Raw genomic sequence first — 17,775 nt, 5'->3', positions numbered from 1 at the left:
TTTCTTTGTGCAGACTTGGCTGTCCTGAAACTAGCTCTGTAGACCAGGCTGGCCTTAAACTCACAGAGATGCACCTGCTTCTGTCTTCTGAGTGCTGGGAATAAAGGCGTGCGCCACCACCCTACTAAATTTAAGGGGTTTTTTTTGTTGTTGTTTTTTGTTTTTATAAGGAAAGGGAAAACTTACTCCATTGTTCAAAGTAAGGTGTCTATGCAGTTCCATACAGGAAGGAATTTGTCACAGTTTGGGTTTTTATTGCTTTGAAGAGACACCATGACAACACCTATAAACAGAAACATTGAATTGAGGTGCTGGCTTACATTTTCAGAGGTTCCGTCCATTGTCCCTGAAATGATTTTTAGGGAACATGGTGACAAGCAGGTAGATGTGATGCTGGAGGAATTAGCTGAATTCCACATTTTACAGGCTACAAGAAGTCAGCTGACTCACTGGGTGGTATCCTGAGCAAAAAGGCTATATTCCCTTTGGGGGCTATTTTCCTTTTTTTTTTTTTTTTTTGAGGCAAGGTTTCTCTGTAACTTTGGAGCTTGTCCTAGAACTAGCTTTTATAGACCAGGCTGACCTCGAATTCATAGAGATCCTCCTGCCTCTGCCTCCCCTGTGCTGGGATTAAAGGTGTGCGCGGCCACCACCTCCCACCCGGCTTTCCTCTCCCTTCCTTGCCCCTCCCCTTCATCCCTCTTCCATGAACTCCATGTTCCCAATTTACTCCAGAGATCTTGTCTTTTTCTACTTCTCATATACATTAGATCCATGTATGTCTCTCTTAGTGTTGTCTTTGTTGTCTAGGTTCTCTTGGATTGTGAATCGTAGGCTGGTTTTCTTTGCATTATGTCTAAAAGCCACTTATGAGTGAGTACATATTATATTTGTCTTTCTGAGTCTGGATTACCTCACTCAATATGTTTTCTTGATCCATTCGTTTGCCTGCAAATTTCAAGATGTCATTATTTTTTGCTGTGTAGTTCTTTAGTGTGTAAATGTACCACATTTTCCTTATCCATTCTTCAGTCGAGGGGCATTTAGGTTGTTTCCAGGTTCTGGCCATGACAAACAATGCTGCTATGAACATAGTTGAGCACATGTCCTTGTGGTATGATTGAGCATCCTTTGGATATATACCCAAAAGTGCTATTGCTGGGTCTTGAGGAAGGTTGTTTCCTAATTTTTTGAGAAATCGCCACACTGACATCCAAAGGGGTTGTATCAGCTTACACTCCCACCAGCAATGCAGAAGTGTTCCCTTTTCCCCACAACCTCTCCAGCATAAGTTGTCATCAGTGTTTTTGTTTTTTTGTTTGTTTGTTTGTTTTTCGAGACAGGGTTTCTCTGTGGCTTTGGAGCCTGTCCTGGAACTAGCTCTGTAGACCAGGCTGGTCTCGAACTCACAGAAATCCACCTGCCTCTGCCTCCCGAGTGCTGGGATTAAAGGCCTGTGCCACCATCGCCTGGCTCATCAGTGTTTTTGATCTTGGCCATTTGCATTTCTCTGATGGCTAAAGATGTTGAATATTTCCTTAAGTGTCTTTTAGTCATTTTAGATTCCTCTGTTGAGAGTTCTCTGTTTAGGTCTGTACTCCATTTTTTTATTGGACTATTTATTCTTTTAATGACCAGTTTCTTGAGTTTTTTGTATATTTTGGAGATTAGCCCTCTGTCCAAAGTGGGGTCGGTGAAGATCTTTTTCCATTCTGTAGGCTACCGTTTTGTATTGTTGACCATGTCTTTTGCTTTACAGAAGCTTCTCAGTTTCAGGAGGTCCCATTTATTGAATGTTTCTCTCAGTGTCTGTGCTACTGGGGTTATATTTAGGAATTGGTCTCCTGTGCCAATACGTTCAAGTATATTTCCCACTTTCTCGTCTGTGAGGTTCAGTGTGGTTGACTTTAGGTTGAGGTCTTTGATCCACTTGGACTTGAGTTCTGTGCATGGTGATAGATATGGGTCTATTTTCATTCTTCTACATGTTGATATCCAGTTAATGCCAGCACCCTTTGTTAAATATGCTTTTTTTTCCATTTTATATTTTTTGCTTCTTTGTCAAAAATCAGATGTTCATAGGTGTGTGGATTAATAGTGCCACTCCCTTTGGGGGCCATTTTCATTTTAAACTACCAAAGGGTCCTATCTTACAAGTTACCTGGTGAATTATCAGAGAGGGGTGTGTGAGTGTGATCAGTGTCTAATGCTGCCACTTGTTAAAAGAAAAGTGTGTGCCTAAACAAAAAGGAGTCCCAAATTGCTAACCACTTCCCTATGATTGCCTCCTTCCATCCTAAATACATGAAAATAAGAAAACAAGCCAGGCGGTGGTGACCTATGCCTTTAATCCCAGCACTAGGGGGTCAGCCTGGTCTACATGGTGAGTTCCAGGACAGGCTGCAAAGCTACAGAGAAACCCTGTCTCAAAAAAACCAACAACAACAACAAAAATTATTTGAGCCAGGTGTGATGACATTCTATAATCCCAGTATTTAGGATGCAGAAGCAGAGGAACTGCGTATTTAAGGCCAGCCTGATGTATATGACCCAACCAGAGCAATGTAGTGCCAGGCACACTGCCTGTTGCTAAATTCACACACGCGTTTGCGTGCACACACACACACACACACGTGCATGCACTCCAGTTTGCCATCCTCCTCCTCACATTGACTTTGGCAAGGCTGTTTTTAGCAGCACTGCAAGAGAGGACGTGAGCTGGAAATAGAAAGAGTACTTCCTGCAGCTTAGACTCGGCTCACTCACACGTTTATCTAAAGACTTTTGTATATTAAGTGTGTAAGTCTAGAGGAAGACATGACATACCAGGACACTGGAGTTAGAGAAGGTTGTGAACTACCTGACATGGGAGCTAAGAATTAAACTCAGGTCCTCAACAAGAGCAATAATACAATCTCTTAGCTGCCGAGAGACTTAAGGGTGGGAGGGTGTAAGCAGCATGTTAATATAGGGAGGAGAGAAGAAAGTGAGAAGGATGGAGGCTGCTTAGACTCATTATGGAGTACATACACTTGGAGCCACTGCACTCTGTAGCATTTACCACTATATAGAAACAGTAGTGTTTTCTAGTTTTTTATGTAGGGGAAGAGAAGCAACTACCTGCCCACTAATTCTACTTAATTTCCTAAAGATATTAAGATAATAGATTTAAAAAAATAATAGAAAGAACTAGTCAGCTGGAAAAGAAAAACATGCATCAAATTCTTCATTTCTTGAACCGCTTTACACCTTCTCTTTGCAGATGTCTTCATGACCCAGTTCTCTGCCCTGCAGACAGCTAGATCTGTTCGAACAAGACGCTTGGCAGCCGCAGAAGAAAACCTGGAAGTGGCTCGGGCAGCACGCCTAGCGCAGATCTTCAAAGAGATCTGTGATGGTATCATCTCTTACAAAGGTATGCATGTCACTCACCCTCTCCTGAGAAGCCCTAGATCTCATGAACCAGCAACACTGTAGCATTATGAATTTAAGAGATGGATTTGTTCTTATTGTTGTTATTAGATAAGAGATTTTAGGTTTTCTTTTTCATGTGTTTGGGAGCCTGCACTTACCTGTGTACCACATGCATGTCCGTTACCAGCAGAGGACTGAAAAGTACATTGGATCCTCTGGAACTGGATTTACAGATAACTGTGAGCTGCCATGTGGGTACTGGAATCCTCTGCCAAAGCAGCCAGGGCTCTGCATCCTTACATTTTTAAAAAGATTATGTGTTGGGGGGAGTCAAGTTTGTCCATGTCCATGTAGTGCTCGTGGAGGTCAGAAGGTGGTGCCAGATCTCCTGGAGCCAGAGTCAGCTTACTAATGTGTGAATTAAACTCAGGTCTTCTCTTAATTGCTGAACCATTTCTCCAGCCCCATTTTCTACCTTTTGTCAGAGATGGAGAATCATAAAACAAATAACCTGGTTAGGAATTTGAACCCAAAGCATTGCACTTATCAGTGTTGTGTTTATTTTTTATAATTAAGTACTGTTTTTATAAATAATTTTTTTAAGTTAGAGAATAGGTAATCTTTATGTCTAATTTCCATCTGTTGATGAGGTAATATTGCGGTTGTAAACTTATCAGGGCTGGAGAGTTAACTCAGTGGTTAAGAGCATGATCTGCTCTTCCAGAGGACCTGGGTTCAATTCCCAGCATACACATGGCAGCTCACAGCTGTCTGCAACCATAGTTTCAGGAGATCTGACACCCTCACATAGACATGAATACAGGCAAATCACCAATGTATGTAAAATAAAGTCAAATAAATTTTTAAAAATTGTAAATGTATGGAACCAAATAGAAGACTCGAATATCAATCCACACATTTTCAAACACCTGATATTTGATAAGGAAGCAAAAAATATCAAATGGAAAAAAGAAAGCATATTTAACAAGTGGTGCTGGCATAACTGGATATCAACATGTAGAAGAATGAAAATAGACCCATATCTATCACCATGCACAAAACTCAAGTCCAAATGGATCAAAGACCTCAACATAAAGCCAGCCACATAGAACCTTATAGAAGAGAAAGTGGGAAGTACACTTGAATGCGTTGGCACAGGGAACCACTTCCTAAATATAACCCCAGTAGCACAGACACTGAGAGAAACAATTAATAAATGGGACCTCCTGAAACTGAAAAGCTTCTGTAAAGCAAAGGACATGGTCAACAAGACAAAATGACAGCCTACAGAATGGGAAAAGATCTTCACTAACCCCACATCAGACAGAGGTCTGATCTCTAAAATATACAAAGAACTCAAGAAATTGGACACTAGCCGGGCGGTGGTGGTGCACGCCTTTAATCCCAGCACTCGGGAGGCAGAGGCAGGCGGATCTCTGTGAGTTTGAGGCCAGCCTGGTCTACAAGAGCTAGTTCCAGGACAGGCACCAAAAAAACTACAGAGAAACCCTGTCTCGAAAAAATCAAAAAAAAAAAAAAAAAAAAGAAAAAAGAAATTGGACACTAAAAGAACATATAATCCAATTTAAAAAAATGGAGTACAGATCTAAACAGAGAACTCTCAACAGAGGAATCTAAAATGGCTGAAAGACACTTAAGGAAATGTTCACCATCCTTAGTCATCAGAGAAATGCAAATCAAAACAACTCTGAGATTCCATCTTACAACTGTAAGAATGGCCAACATCAAAAACACTGATGACAACTTATGCTGGAGAGGTTGTGGGGAAAAGGGAACACTTCTGCATTGCTGGTGGGAATGCAAGCTGGTACAACCCCTTTGGATGTCAGTGTGGCGATTTCTCAGAAAAATTAGGAAACAACCTTCCTCAAGACCCAGTAATACCACTTTTGGGTATATATCCAAAGGATGCTCAATCATGCCACAAGGACATGTGTTCAACTATGTTCACAGCAGCTTTGTTTGTCATAGCCAGAACCTGGAAACAACCTAAATGCCCCTCAGTCGAAGAATGGATTAAAAAAAAGTGGTACATTTACTCATTGGAGTACTACACAGAAGAAAAAAATAACGACAGGAAATTTTGCAGGAAAATGGATGGAGCTAGAAAGCATCATTTTGAGTGAGGGAACCCAGACACAGAAAGACAATTATCACATGTACTCATTCATAGGTGGTTTTTAAACATAAAGCAAAGAAAGCCAGCCTACAAACTACAATCCCAGAGAACTTAGACAACAATGGAGACACTAAGAGAGACTTACATAGATCTAATCTACATGGGAAGTAGAAAGTATAGAAAAAGACAAGATTTCCTGAGTAAATTGGGGGCATGGGGACATTGGGACATTGGGAGAGGATTTCAAGTGGGAGGGGAGAGGAAGGGAGGGGAGCAGAGAAAAATGTAGAGCTCAATAAATATCAATAAAATATATATAAAAAAATTGTAAGTGTAGTAGCCTATGCCTTTAATCCACACCATAACAAGGGAGGCCTTCTGGGGTTGCTTGGGGCTGGCTCACCTTTAATCTCTGACCCAGAAGGCAGGGCACACAGGTCTCTGTACAGAGTGAGTTCTAGGACAGCCAGGGCTACACAGAGAAACCCTGTCTCAGAAAAACAATATACAGATCTTTTTTATCACTGTACATAGGTGGTACACATTCATGCAGGCAAAACATCCACGCACATCAAAATAAATAAAAATATCTGCCATCCTGTGACAGAGATAGCACAAGAATTAGAAACTCAAGGTCTTCCTTGCTTGCCTAGTGGCTTGAAACCAGCAGGCACACAAGCAGGAGCAAGAATTTACCCTAACCAGGCGGCAATGGCACACACCTTTAATCCCAGCGCTCTGGAGGCAGAGGGAGGCAGATCTCTGTGAGTTCGAGGCCAGCTTGGTCTACAAGAGCCAGTTCCAGGACAGGCTACAAAGCTACAGATAACCCTGTCTCGAAAATCAAACAAATTAAAAAAAAAGAATTTACTGTAAATGTCTTAGTTATTTCAGTAGTTATAGCTCATTCTTTATGAACAATTATTCTTATTGCCCACCTATCATTATTTACCATTTCCAGTATATATTCTAGATCCTTCATAATCCTGCTTAATTTTGGTCAGGAGGGGGTAAAGAAAATATTTTTTTTTAAAAAAAACTATCTTTTCTTGTTTTACATGCCAAACCATTTCTCAATCCCTCCTTTCCTCCTGCTCCCTCCACCTTCCCTTGCCACCTCCCCCCCCTAAAAAAAAAAAAACTCCCCGTGCTACTCCTCAGAGTGGGGAATGTTTCCCATGGGGAGTCAACAAAGTCTAGCACATGGATTGTGTTGAGGCAGGGCCAAGGCCCTCCCCACTATATGTAGGCTAAGCAGGGTATCCATCAAGGGAGAATGGGTTCCAAAAAGCCAGAACAAGCAATAGGGATAAATCCTAGTCTCATTGCAGTGGCCCTACAGTCTGCCCCAGCCGTACAAGGCTTCCATTAGCTCAGGTAAGCAGTTTCAGTGGGTGTCCCCATCATGGTCTTGACCTCTTTGCTCATGTTCTCACTCCTCCCTCTCTGTGAGCTGTGCTATAGTTCTCTGCATCTGCTTCCATCAGTTGCTGGATGAAGGTTCTGGGGTGGTATTTAAGATAGTCATCAATCTCACTGCAGGGCAAGGCCAGTTCGGGCACCCTCTGCTTAGGGTCTTAGCTGGGGTCATCCTCGTGGATTCCTTGGGAATTTCTCTAGTGCCAGGTTTCTTGCTAGGCCCATAATGGCTTCCTCAGTCACGATATCTTCTCTTGTTCTAGGTCATTGACTTCCCTCATCTTGACATCCTGTTCCCTCTAGATTAGTTTTGATTTGCAATTCTATGTTTAGACCTGTACCCCATTTTTTAATTGCTTTCTTTTCTATTTTATAATTTTAGCTTCTTTTTCAAAAATCAGGTGCTCATAGGTGCATGGATTAATATTTGGGACTTCTATTCTATTATATTCATCAACCTGTCTGTTTTTATGCCAATACCAGGCTGTTTTCATTACTGTAGCACTGTAATAGAGCTTGGTGTCAGTGATGGTGATCACTCTAGAAGTTCTTTTATTATACAGAATTGTTTTGGCTATCCTGGGATTTTTGCTCTTCCATATAAAGTTCAGTATTGTTCTTTCAAGATCTGTGAAAGAATTGTATTGGGCTTTTGATAGGGATTACATTGAATCTGTAGATTGCTTTTGGTAGGATTGCCATTGTTATTATGTTGATCCTACCCATCAGGAGCATGGAGATCTTTCTATTTAATTATATCTTCTTCAGTCTCTTCCTTCAAAGACTTGAAAAGTTATGTTGAACAGGTCTTTCACTTGTTGGTTAGTATTACCCCAAGATATTTTTATGTTATTTCTGGCTACTGTGAATGGTGATGTTTCTCTGATTTCTTTCTCAGCTTCTTTATCATTTGTATATAGGGGGGGGGGCTACTGATTTTTAAAAATTCTTTTTTTTTTTTTTAGTTAATCTTGTATCTTGCCACAGTACTGAAGGTGTTTGTCAGCTGTACGATTTCGCTGGTAGAATGCTTGGGGTCACTTATGTATACTATCATCTCACCTCTTGGTCCACTGTGTGCAATTGCAGTCTGTTCTTCAGAGTTCCTTTGAGGTCACAGGGATGGGTGGGTTTTCCTGCTTGATTTTTAATATATTGTTTTATCTCTGGGGGCAGAAGGGAGTAAGGTTTTCATTCTCAACTTTTAATGTGGAAGATTCTAGTTTTTTTTAATTAAAAGATGTTTAGGGTCTGGAGCAGTGGCTTAGTAGTTAAGAGTACTGTTTGCTCTTGCAGAGAACACACATTGAAATTTCCAGCCTGCGTAATGGCTCACCACTGCTAATAACTCCAGTTCCAGAGTATCCAGTGCTCTTTTCTGGCCTTTGGGGGCACCACGCACATCATATAGTACACAGACATACATGGCAGCCAGAACACCTGTACACTTAAAATAATAATTTTTTTCTTTTCTTTTTTTGGTGGGGGGAATTCGAGACAGGGTTTCTCTGTGGCTTTGGAGCCTGTCCTGGAACTAGCTCTTGTAGACCAGGCTGGCTTCAAACTCACAGAGATCCATCTGCCTCTGCCTCCCGAGTGCTGGGATTAAAGGCGTGCGCGGCCACCGCCCAGCTAATAATTTTTGTTGTTGTTGTTGTTGTTTTAATATTTATTTATTTATTATGTATACAATATTGTCTGTGTGTATACTTCTGCAGGCCAGAAGAGGGCACCAAACCCCTTTACAGACGGTTGTGAGCCACCATGTGGTTGCTGGGAATTTAATTCAGGACCTTTGGAAGAGTAGGCAATGCTCTTAACCTCTGAGCCATCTCTCCAGCCCCCAGCTAATAATTTTTTAAAGGATAATGTGGGGATGGTGTCTCCAAAGGGGAGGCATGGGATATAAAGACACAACTCACATGGCTTTATCAGGAGGGAGATTCTCAGAGATCCCTCACGAAATCCTGAGTTCACATCTTGAAAATTCCTTTGTTTATTTTCCAAGCAGCCTTATATACCAAAACATAAACTGAGGGGGAAATTCACTAGCATTCTGTTTCCTAAGTAGCCAGGTGAATGGCTTTAGTCTCGTTCACATCTTTCTATGCCCACTCTGTCATGTCTTCCTTTCTTCCTGCTTTGTATGTCAGCCCTGTGACATAGGCTGAATTAGCATCTCTATCCCAGGCGACCTCCAGATTACAAAGAAGGAGCAGAACAACATCCTGACCCTTTGTTAGGGATGGTGACGGGCTTGGTGACCTAGATGACTGACCATCTGGGCAGCAGGTGCAAGCTGTGGCCTGGGATTCTGGTCGCCGTACCATGTAGAAATATGGGCCTACAGGATGGAGAGATGGCACAGTAGTTAAAAGCGGTGGCTGCTCTTTGACAAGGCTCAGGTTTAGTTTCCAGCACTCACATGGCATTTCACCACTGTCTGTAACTAATCCTAGGAAATCCAGTGCTCTATTCTGTTTCCCAACGGCGCTACATAGGTGTGGAGTACAGACAGTCCGGCAGATGCACAGACATATAAAATGCAAATAATTAAAAGCTCCAGAAAGAAAAAGGATGAATGTTTATAGGCTGGAACTGTTCTTTATTGAAAAATAACTCCCCTAGCATGTTCAAGGCTCTGAGTTTTATCCCCAGGTCCCCTTTTAAAAAAGAAAAACAAATAGTGTAATCCAGCCAAACTCAGGCCACCCTCAGCCTCTGGTGCCAGGCGCTGGGATTACAGATATGGACCATTACATCTGACCAAGAAAAATAGATTTTAATAAAATAGTACAAGCCAAGTGTACTGGTAGGTGGTTGTAATTCTAGCTACTCTTTTAACCCGTGAGTTCTAGACCAGTTTAAACAACAAAACAACACCTCCATTTCAAGTAGAAGAAAGGGACGGAGAGGCAGTCAGGCAGTCTGGCTAAAGTCCGTGCTTGTCTTTTAGCATTTGTGTACTAAACCTTGTACTCTTTTACAGATTCTTCACAACAAGCCCTTGCAGCTCCACTTTTGAATCTTCCCCCAAAGAAAAAGTAGGTGTACATTTGTGATAGCCTTATAGAGCTCAGTTAAGAAGGTAGTGCCCCAGAATGACAGCCTGCTTGTGTTCCAGGAATGCTGACTATTACGAGAAGATCTCTGACCCCCTGGACCTCAGCACCATAGAGAAACAGATCCTCACTGGGTATTATAAAACAGTGGACGCTTTTGATGCCGACATGCTCAAGGTCTTTCGAAATGCTGAGGTATTTCCTACCTTCAAACACAAATTTAAGAAGTTTGATCTGAAGAGAGCTATTTTAAAAGTTTCTTTTTGGGAAAGACAATAACTTTCTTTTTTGGTTTTTCAAGACAGAGTTTCTCTGTGTAACAGTCCTAGCTGTCTTGGTACTTGCTTTGTAGACAAGACTGGCCTTGAACTCACAGAGGTCCTACTACCTCTGCCTCCACATGCTGGGATTAAAGGCGTGCACCACCACACCTGGAATAATGTTCTTTTAATCAGTACATTTGTTTATTTGTGAGTACGTAGGCGTCACAGCAGCACGCGGAGGCATAAGCTCCCTCCTCCTGGCATGTGAGCTTGTCAGGCTTAGCCGCAGCACCCTTACCTTGGCCATCTTATCGACTTGACAGTGATTTTGTTTTAATTTTTTTAATCTTCGTTTTGCCTACATGTATGCAATGTCCACTTAGGCCAGAACTGGAGTTGGAGATGGTTGTGTGCCATGTTGTGAATGCTGGCAACTGAACTTCTATGCAAGAGTAGCCAGTACTCTGAATTACTGAACCATTTCTCCAGACCCAAAACAAGTCATTTTCATTAAGTTTTTTTAGAATATGCATTACATTGTGATAAATAATGTGAAATTCTGTTCGTTAAAAATATTCTAGCCAGGTTGGAGAGATGGCACTGTGATTAAGAGCACTGATTGCTCTTCAAGAAGAACCCTGCATTCAGTTCCCACACCCACATGGCAGCTCACAGCTGTCTGTAACTCCAGTTCTAGGGGGATCTGGCACCCTTACACAAATAGATATACATGCAGGAAAAACACTAATACACATAAAAATAAATCTTAAAAAATACTCTAATCAAGTATAGCGATGTAGAACTTTACTCCCAGCACTTGGGTGGCAGATGCAGGTAGATCTCTGTGAGTTCAGAGACAGCCTGGGCTACATAGAGTTCCTTACAGTATGTTCCTGTCTCTGGCAGGGCTGGTGGGGTGGGTTCTCAGTCAGGAAGATGACTCTTCAGGTAACCTGACTTTGTTCCCAGAACCCACAGTGTAGTGTTGGAAGAAAAGGACTCATCCTGCTAAGTCATTATCTGACCTATATGCATGCCATGGCATATATGTGCCTATATGACAATAACAATTTTTAATTTAAAAATTAATTCAGTAAACATACTTACACTATACAAGCATTGATCCCCAAAACATAGATGAAAATACTGGGTGTGGTCAGATACAGTGTCTCATACCTTTAATCCCAGCATGAGTGAGGCAAAGGCAGGGAAAATCCTGTGGGTTTGATGCCAGCCTGGTCTATAGCTTGAAGTTTGTTTTTCGAGACAGGGTTTCTCTGTAGCTTTGGAGCCTGTCCTGGAACTCAATCTGTAGACCTGGCTGGCCTCGAACTCACAGAGATCTGCCTCTCTCGGCCTCCTAAATCTTGGGATTAAAGGTGTGTGTCACCACTGCCTGGCTATAGCTTGAGTTTTAAGCCAGCCAAGGCTACATAATGAGACCCTATTTAAAAAGAAAAGCCAGGTGTGATGGTATGCCCTTACAATTCTAAAGTTGAGGAGACAGGAGGATCCTGGGGCCCCTGGCCAACCATTTTAACTGGTTACCTCCAAGTCAAAAGAAGGTGGACAGGGTTCCTCAGGATGACACCTAAGCTCATTATGTGGCTTATGCAAGCAGGTAGGCATACATACATGCATCTGGGTGCATACACACGCTCGTGCGCGCGCATACACACACATACACACAAAGAAAATTATGGAATGCAAGATTGAGTCATTTCTCAAAAGCAATATAGTCTTTATAAAATACTAATTTTTTCCTGAACTTTTCTATTACATAAATATTTTTACCCATTTATTGTGTATCTGTCGTTTTTTTGTTCTTGAAAATAATTACATTTGAGGCTAAGCATGGTGGCTCATTCCTGTAATCCTGGCACTTGAAAGACTAAGTCCGAGCCCAGACCAGGCTATATAATAAGACCCTGCTTCCAAAAGCAAGCCTAGAGTATGAAGGAAATACTATGTACTAGCTTTAAAAAGGCTGTTCTCCTATGACTTTGAAATATCCTGGAGAACAGAGCGGGTTATTGGGGTAGAGACTGAAAGACAGAATAAGAGAGGGAAATTAAGAAGTAGAAGAATAATTAGAGCAGTCTTGAATTAGAACATAGTTTCTATTAGAACCCAGCTTCCACAGACATTTACTATGTGCTCCAAGCATTTGCAAAACAAAAGTAAATGGAAGATTTCTACAATATGCTTGCAGCACTAATTAAAATTTAATGATCACTGTGTTTGATCTTATGGCTAGTAAGGCTCTTGACAGGAATTCACTAGCAAAGAAATTTTAAAAATGGAAAATATACCGTCTAAATCCTAATTTTAATTCATTATAGTTCAATTTGTTAGCCAGAATGGGAGAATATAGAAAACCATGCACCCTCTACAGGTAAAAAATGAGAAGGACAAAAATGATTTTTTTTTCTTTTGCTTTTTCCAGAAGTACTATGGTCGTAAATCTCCAATTGGGAGAGATGTTTGCCGCTTACGAAAGGCCTATTACAGTGCCCGGCATGAGGCATCAGCGCAAATTGATGAGATTGTGGGAGAAACAGCAAGTGAGGCGGACAGCAGTGAGACCTCCGTCTCTGAAAAGGAGAACGGGCATGAAAAGGACGATGATGTCATCCGATGTATCTGTGGCCTCTACAAGGATGAAGGCCTTATGATCCAGTGTGACAAATGCATGGTGAGTGTTGGAGGTGATGGAAAAGCCTGGTCCTGATGTGCATGGTGACCACATTCAGAAAAGCAACCTCCTCTTCCTTGGAGTTGACATGCCAGGCTTTTTCTGAACCATAATTTAGTGCAGCTTTTGTTTATCCTCTACTAGTCATCATATAGTCTTTCTCCCTTTTTTATCTTTCATTTACGTCTTCCTTTCCTCTTCTTTCTGCCCATTTTTACTGTATTTTTCTCGCAAAATCTGCACCTAGGAAAGTAGTGCTTGCTATAGTGCTTTACCTTGAAAACCGTGAACGACAGCACGCAGTATAGAGCATGAGTACAAGCCTATTCCAGGGTCATAAGTTCACCCACAGATGACCCTGATTCAGTGTGTAGTGTTCTGCATACCTGTGTACTTGTTAGTCTATTTGCTCATGGGGCTATGAATAGTATGTAAGTTTGTTAAGAGGCTAAAGTCAGGTAAGCGTCAGGGGCAATTCTTTTGGAGTATAAAGCCTTCACAGTAGCTAAAGCATTAATAGTGTTACATAGCAAGTGATAGTTTGGCAGTACATTCATCTTCATTTTCTCTCCACATCTCCCATTTTATTTGTTCAAATCTATGTATTAGACTTGATGGCCAGATGGTGGTGGTGCAATCCCTTAATCCCAGCACTTAGGAAATAGAGACAGGTGGATCTCTGTGAGTTCAAGGCCAGCCTGCTCTACAGAGCGAGTTCCAGGACAACCAGGGCAGTTAGACAGAGAAACCCTTTTTGTCTGGGGTGAAAAAAAAGAATTGATGTATATACTTTTATTCAGACATTGTTTTCCCCTCTTATCATTTATTTCTGATTTTCCCTCATCCGCTTATGGCTTAATTCTTTTACTTTGCCCCGTCCTGTTGCTTTATTTTTATCACTATCATTATTCTCAGGGCTTCTCTCTAAGTGTCAATCCCCTTGTCAAGTGTGCCTGTGTTCATAGGTGTGGCAGCACTGTGACTGCATGGGTGTGAACACAGATGTGGAGCACTACCTTTGTGAGCAGTGTGACCCTCGGCCTGTGGACAGGGTAAGCTGATCTAGTTAGATCACATAGATAGTGTGTGATCCTCCTATGCAGAATTGCTCAGGCTCTCCATGCCTCAGCTTGACACTAAGGGTGGGAATTCTCGCCCTTGCTTTTCTCAGGAGTGTGACCAAAAGGAAATAGGATGCTTAGGATCTCTGAAAGAAATTACACTGTATAAAGCTGAGTGGTGCTGGTGCATGTCTTTAATCCCAGCAATGGTGAGGCAGAGGCAGGCAGATCTGATTTTGAGGCCAGTCTGATCTATAGAGTTCCAGGACAGCCAGGATACACAGAGAAACCCTGTCTTAGGGGGAAAAAAAGAAAAAAGAAAAAGAAAAAAAAAAGAGGAAGAAGAAAGAAAAGGAAAAGAAATGGTACTAAATAAAACTAAGATTCTTCTTGTTTTGCTTTGTTTTGTTTTGTTTTTGAGTTAAGAGCTCATTGTACAGCCCAAGCTAGCTCCAAATTCACTGTTGTCTTGCCTTAGTCTCTCAGTAGTAGAGACAGAGTTCTAAGTGCTGTTTGCGTCAGGTAGTGTGTTGTTGGAAACAACGCTTGACTCAGAGTTATTTCCCGAAGTAAGAGTCAGTGACTTGACCAAGTTGGATGAACTCTTTTCTTGGTATGGTTATATTTGTATGTGTGATCTTGGGCTGCCAGGTTGTCTCAAGTGGATAAAAGCTTGTCAGCCTCAGTTACATCCCTGGGATCCACATGGTGGAAAGAGAGAACCGATTTCTGCAAACTGTCCTCTGACCTCCATACAAGTGCTATGGCAAGCGAGTGTGTAACATACACATACATCTGTTCATACACAGTCAGTAAGTGTGTATTATGATCTCAGTTAAGTCACCTTCATGAAGGGATTTAGGCAGTACTTCTTTATTTTTGGGGGGGTAGGGTTGTTTGTTTGATTTTGTTTTTCGAAACAGGGTTTCTCTGTGTAACTGCCCAGGCTGTTCTGGAACTCATTCTGTAGACCAGGATGGCCTCAAACACACAGAGATCCACCTGCCTCTGTCTCCCAAGTTCTAGGATTAAAGGTGTGGCCAGCTCCGCCTGGTTAAGCAGCGTGTCTTAACCATGGTGCTATTGTCGTATTCAGCTGTACAGTTTGATGTTGTGAGGGATGCAGTTTAGGAGGTTCAACTTCCCTGGCCTTGGACACTAAATAGCTGTAAGTAGCCTCCAACACGAATGTCATGAAAGCCACCATTCCACACATTTTCAGATGTCGCTGCCATTGCACAGAGTAGTCTCAGAGCTAATGCTTCATAAAGCATCCTTCAGGTCCTGGGCCTGTCAGTCTCGTCATCTACTGTCGTTTCTATGGATTTAAAAGCTAGTGGTTTTCATATTTATAGTGTGTTAAAATGACTTCAGTAACTCTTGAATGGAAATTTTAAGTTTTAGTTCTTTTCCTCTCTTAAATTGAGATCATCAGACAAAGTGTAATAATTCTAGCCTTTCTGCATTGACTTTCTGCTCTTCAGGAGGTACCCATGATCCCTCGGCCCCATTATGCCCAACCTGGCTGTGTCTACTTCATCTGTTTACTTCGAGATGACTTGCTGCTTCGTCAGGGTAAGTTCGCAGGCCCAAATCCCACTGATCTTTCTGAGTAGTGGGAATACATGCTCTGTACATGGCCTTATCATTACCCCACTTTCAGTGTATGCCAACTTGGAGAAATAGCTTTACAAAGGTAATTTTAATTATTTATTTATTTATTTATTTTGGTTTTTCGGGACAGGGTTTCTCTGTAGCTTTGGAGCCTGTCCTGGAACTAGCTCTTTAGACCATGCTGGCCTCGAACTCACAGAGATCTGCTTGCCTCTGCCTCCTCAGTACTGGGATTAAAGGTGTGCGCTACCACCACCCAGTGGTTTGATACCTTTTGTTTGTTTGGTTCCTTGATTGTGTTGTTTTTATTGTTCTTTGTGTCTTGTTTTGTTGTTGTTGTTTTTGGTTGGTTGGTTGTTTTTTGTTTTGTTTTGTTTTTCCAGACAATAGCTTAGGTAAAGCCTCAAATTCCCAGCTGTCCTCCTACCTCTGCCTCCAAAGTTCTGGGATAATAGGCATTAGTTACTCTGTCTGACTTATACTGGTTTTATTTTGTCTATTTGCTTGTTTGTTTCTGTGCTGGTGATTGACATGCTAGTCGAATAGCATGTTATATCCAAGGTCCTTATTGTAATTTTAAACCTAGTAGACCAGATATAGTAGCATAATATCTTTAATCCCATCTGTAGACAGACAGTAGATCTCTGAATTTGAGGCCTGACTGGTTTACTTAGTGACTTCCAGACCATGCAGGGCTACATAGAAAGATCTGTCTCAAAAACAAATTTAAAAAAAAAAAATAGTAAACCTAGTAAAGGAAAACAAAACAATAGAGAACCTTCTGTACTTAGAATTGTCGTTATAGGGAAGGTTGCTGGTTTTACTTTATCAAGTGCTTGTTCATTTAATGACTGGGCTGTCTGCCTGCTCCCTACGTATTGTTGTAGACGCTGGATCAGATAAAAGGATGCCTTATGGAATACATTCAGGGTTAATATTAATGTCCTCTCCTTTGTTCTGTACATTCCTAGGTGATTGTGTGTACCTGATGAGGGACAGTCGACGCACACCTGATGGTCATCCAGTCCGGCAGTCCTACAGACTGTTGTCACACATTAACCGAGATAAACTTGACATCTTTAGAATTGAAAAGCTTTGGAAGAATGAGAAGTATGTGCTGGGTCCTCTCTTCCTCCAGCTGTGTCCTCCCAGCAGAGTGGAGTGTGCGCTGGAGTCTTACTAGTAGACTTAACCTCTCCTTTCTCATTTTCCCTTTTTTTTTCTTTTTTTTCTTTTTTTTTCTTTTTTTTTTTTTTTTTAAGAGAGGAACGGTTTGCCTTTGGTCACCATTATTTCCGCCCCCATGAAACCCACCACTCTCCATCCCGTCGGTTCTATCACAATGAGCTATTTCGGGTGCCACTCTATGAGATCATTCCCTTGGAGGCTGTAGTTGGGACCTGCTGTGTGTTGGACCTTTATACATATTGTAAAGGTAAATGATGAAGGCTTGTTGAGAGGTGGTCTTTGGGACTGGAGAGAGAGCTCAGCAGTTAAGAGCACTGGCTGCTCTTGCAGAGGACCCAAGTTCAGTTCCCAGCACCCACATGGCAGCTCAGAACCATCTGTAACTCCAGTTCTAGGGGACCCAGCACTTTCTTCTGGCTTCTATGGGCACCAAGCGTACACATGGTACACATGCATATATATATTTAGTCAGAACATTCGCATATATTTTCTTACTCATTTATTCATTCACTTTGCAACAAGACCTTACTAAGCTGCCCTTGCCTGGAATTCACTGTGCATACTAAGCGGACTTCAATTCCAAAGTCAAACCCAGCTGCCTGAGATTACAGGTGTATGTACACCACCATAGCCATCTATTCCCCGAGAGAATCCTTTTTCTTTTATTGAGTGCTCAGAACTTAAATATTCATAATGCCAACACCTTTTTCCCCCCAAGGGAGTTTGGGGATTGAACTCAGGTCATCAGACTTGTTGGCCATCACTTGGGCCCAACTTTTTCGTTTCAGACAGAGTTTCTCTGTGTATCCCTGGCTGGCTTAGTACTTAGTACTCACCAAGCTGGCCTCGAACTCAGAATTCCATCTGGCTCTACCTCCCAAGTGCTGGGTTAAAAAACATGCACCTTCGCCGCCACCAC

The 17,775-nt window shown here is 41.8% G+C and overlaps 1 protein-coding gene across 1 annotated transcript in view; it reads left to right on the top strand.

The window, feature by feature from the left end:
- Positions 1–17,775, top strand: part of Ash1l (ASH1 like histone lysine methyltransferase) — a 143,390-nt gene that overhangs the window by 119,323 nt on the left and 6,292 nt on the right. Inside the window, exons 17-24 of the mRNA XM_075978509.1 lie at positions 3,263–3,415; positions 9,963–10,017; positions 10,098–10,230; positions 12,745–12,993; positions 13,959–14,045; positions 15,539–15,629; positions 16,640–16,778; positions 16,931–17,103. Coding sequence (XP_075834624.1) covers positions 3,263–3,415; positions 9,963–10,017; positions 10,098–10,230; positions 12,745–12,993; positions 13,959–14,045; positions 15,539–15,629; positions 16,640–16,778; positions 16,931–17,103 — 1,080 coding nt within the window. The remainder of the gene's footprint in view (positions 1–3,262; positions 3,416–9,962; positions 10,018–10,097; positions 10,231–12,744; positions 12,994–13,958; positions 14,046–15,538; positions 15,630–16,639; positions 16,779–16,930; positions 17,104–17,775) is intronic.

This window comes from Microtus pennsylvanicus, chromosome 7 (assembly GCF_037038515.1).
Source record: "Microtus pennsylvanicus isolate mMicPen1 chromosome 7, mMicPen1.hap1, whole genome shotgun sequence".
In the NCBI taxonomy this organism is placed as follows: domain Eukaryota; kingdom Metazoa; phylum Chordata; class Mammalia; order Rodentia; family Cricetidae; genus Microtus; species Microtus pennsylvanicus.
Note: the sequence above shows the minus strand (reverse complement) of the source record. Positions and strands in the feature narration are given on the sequence as shown.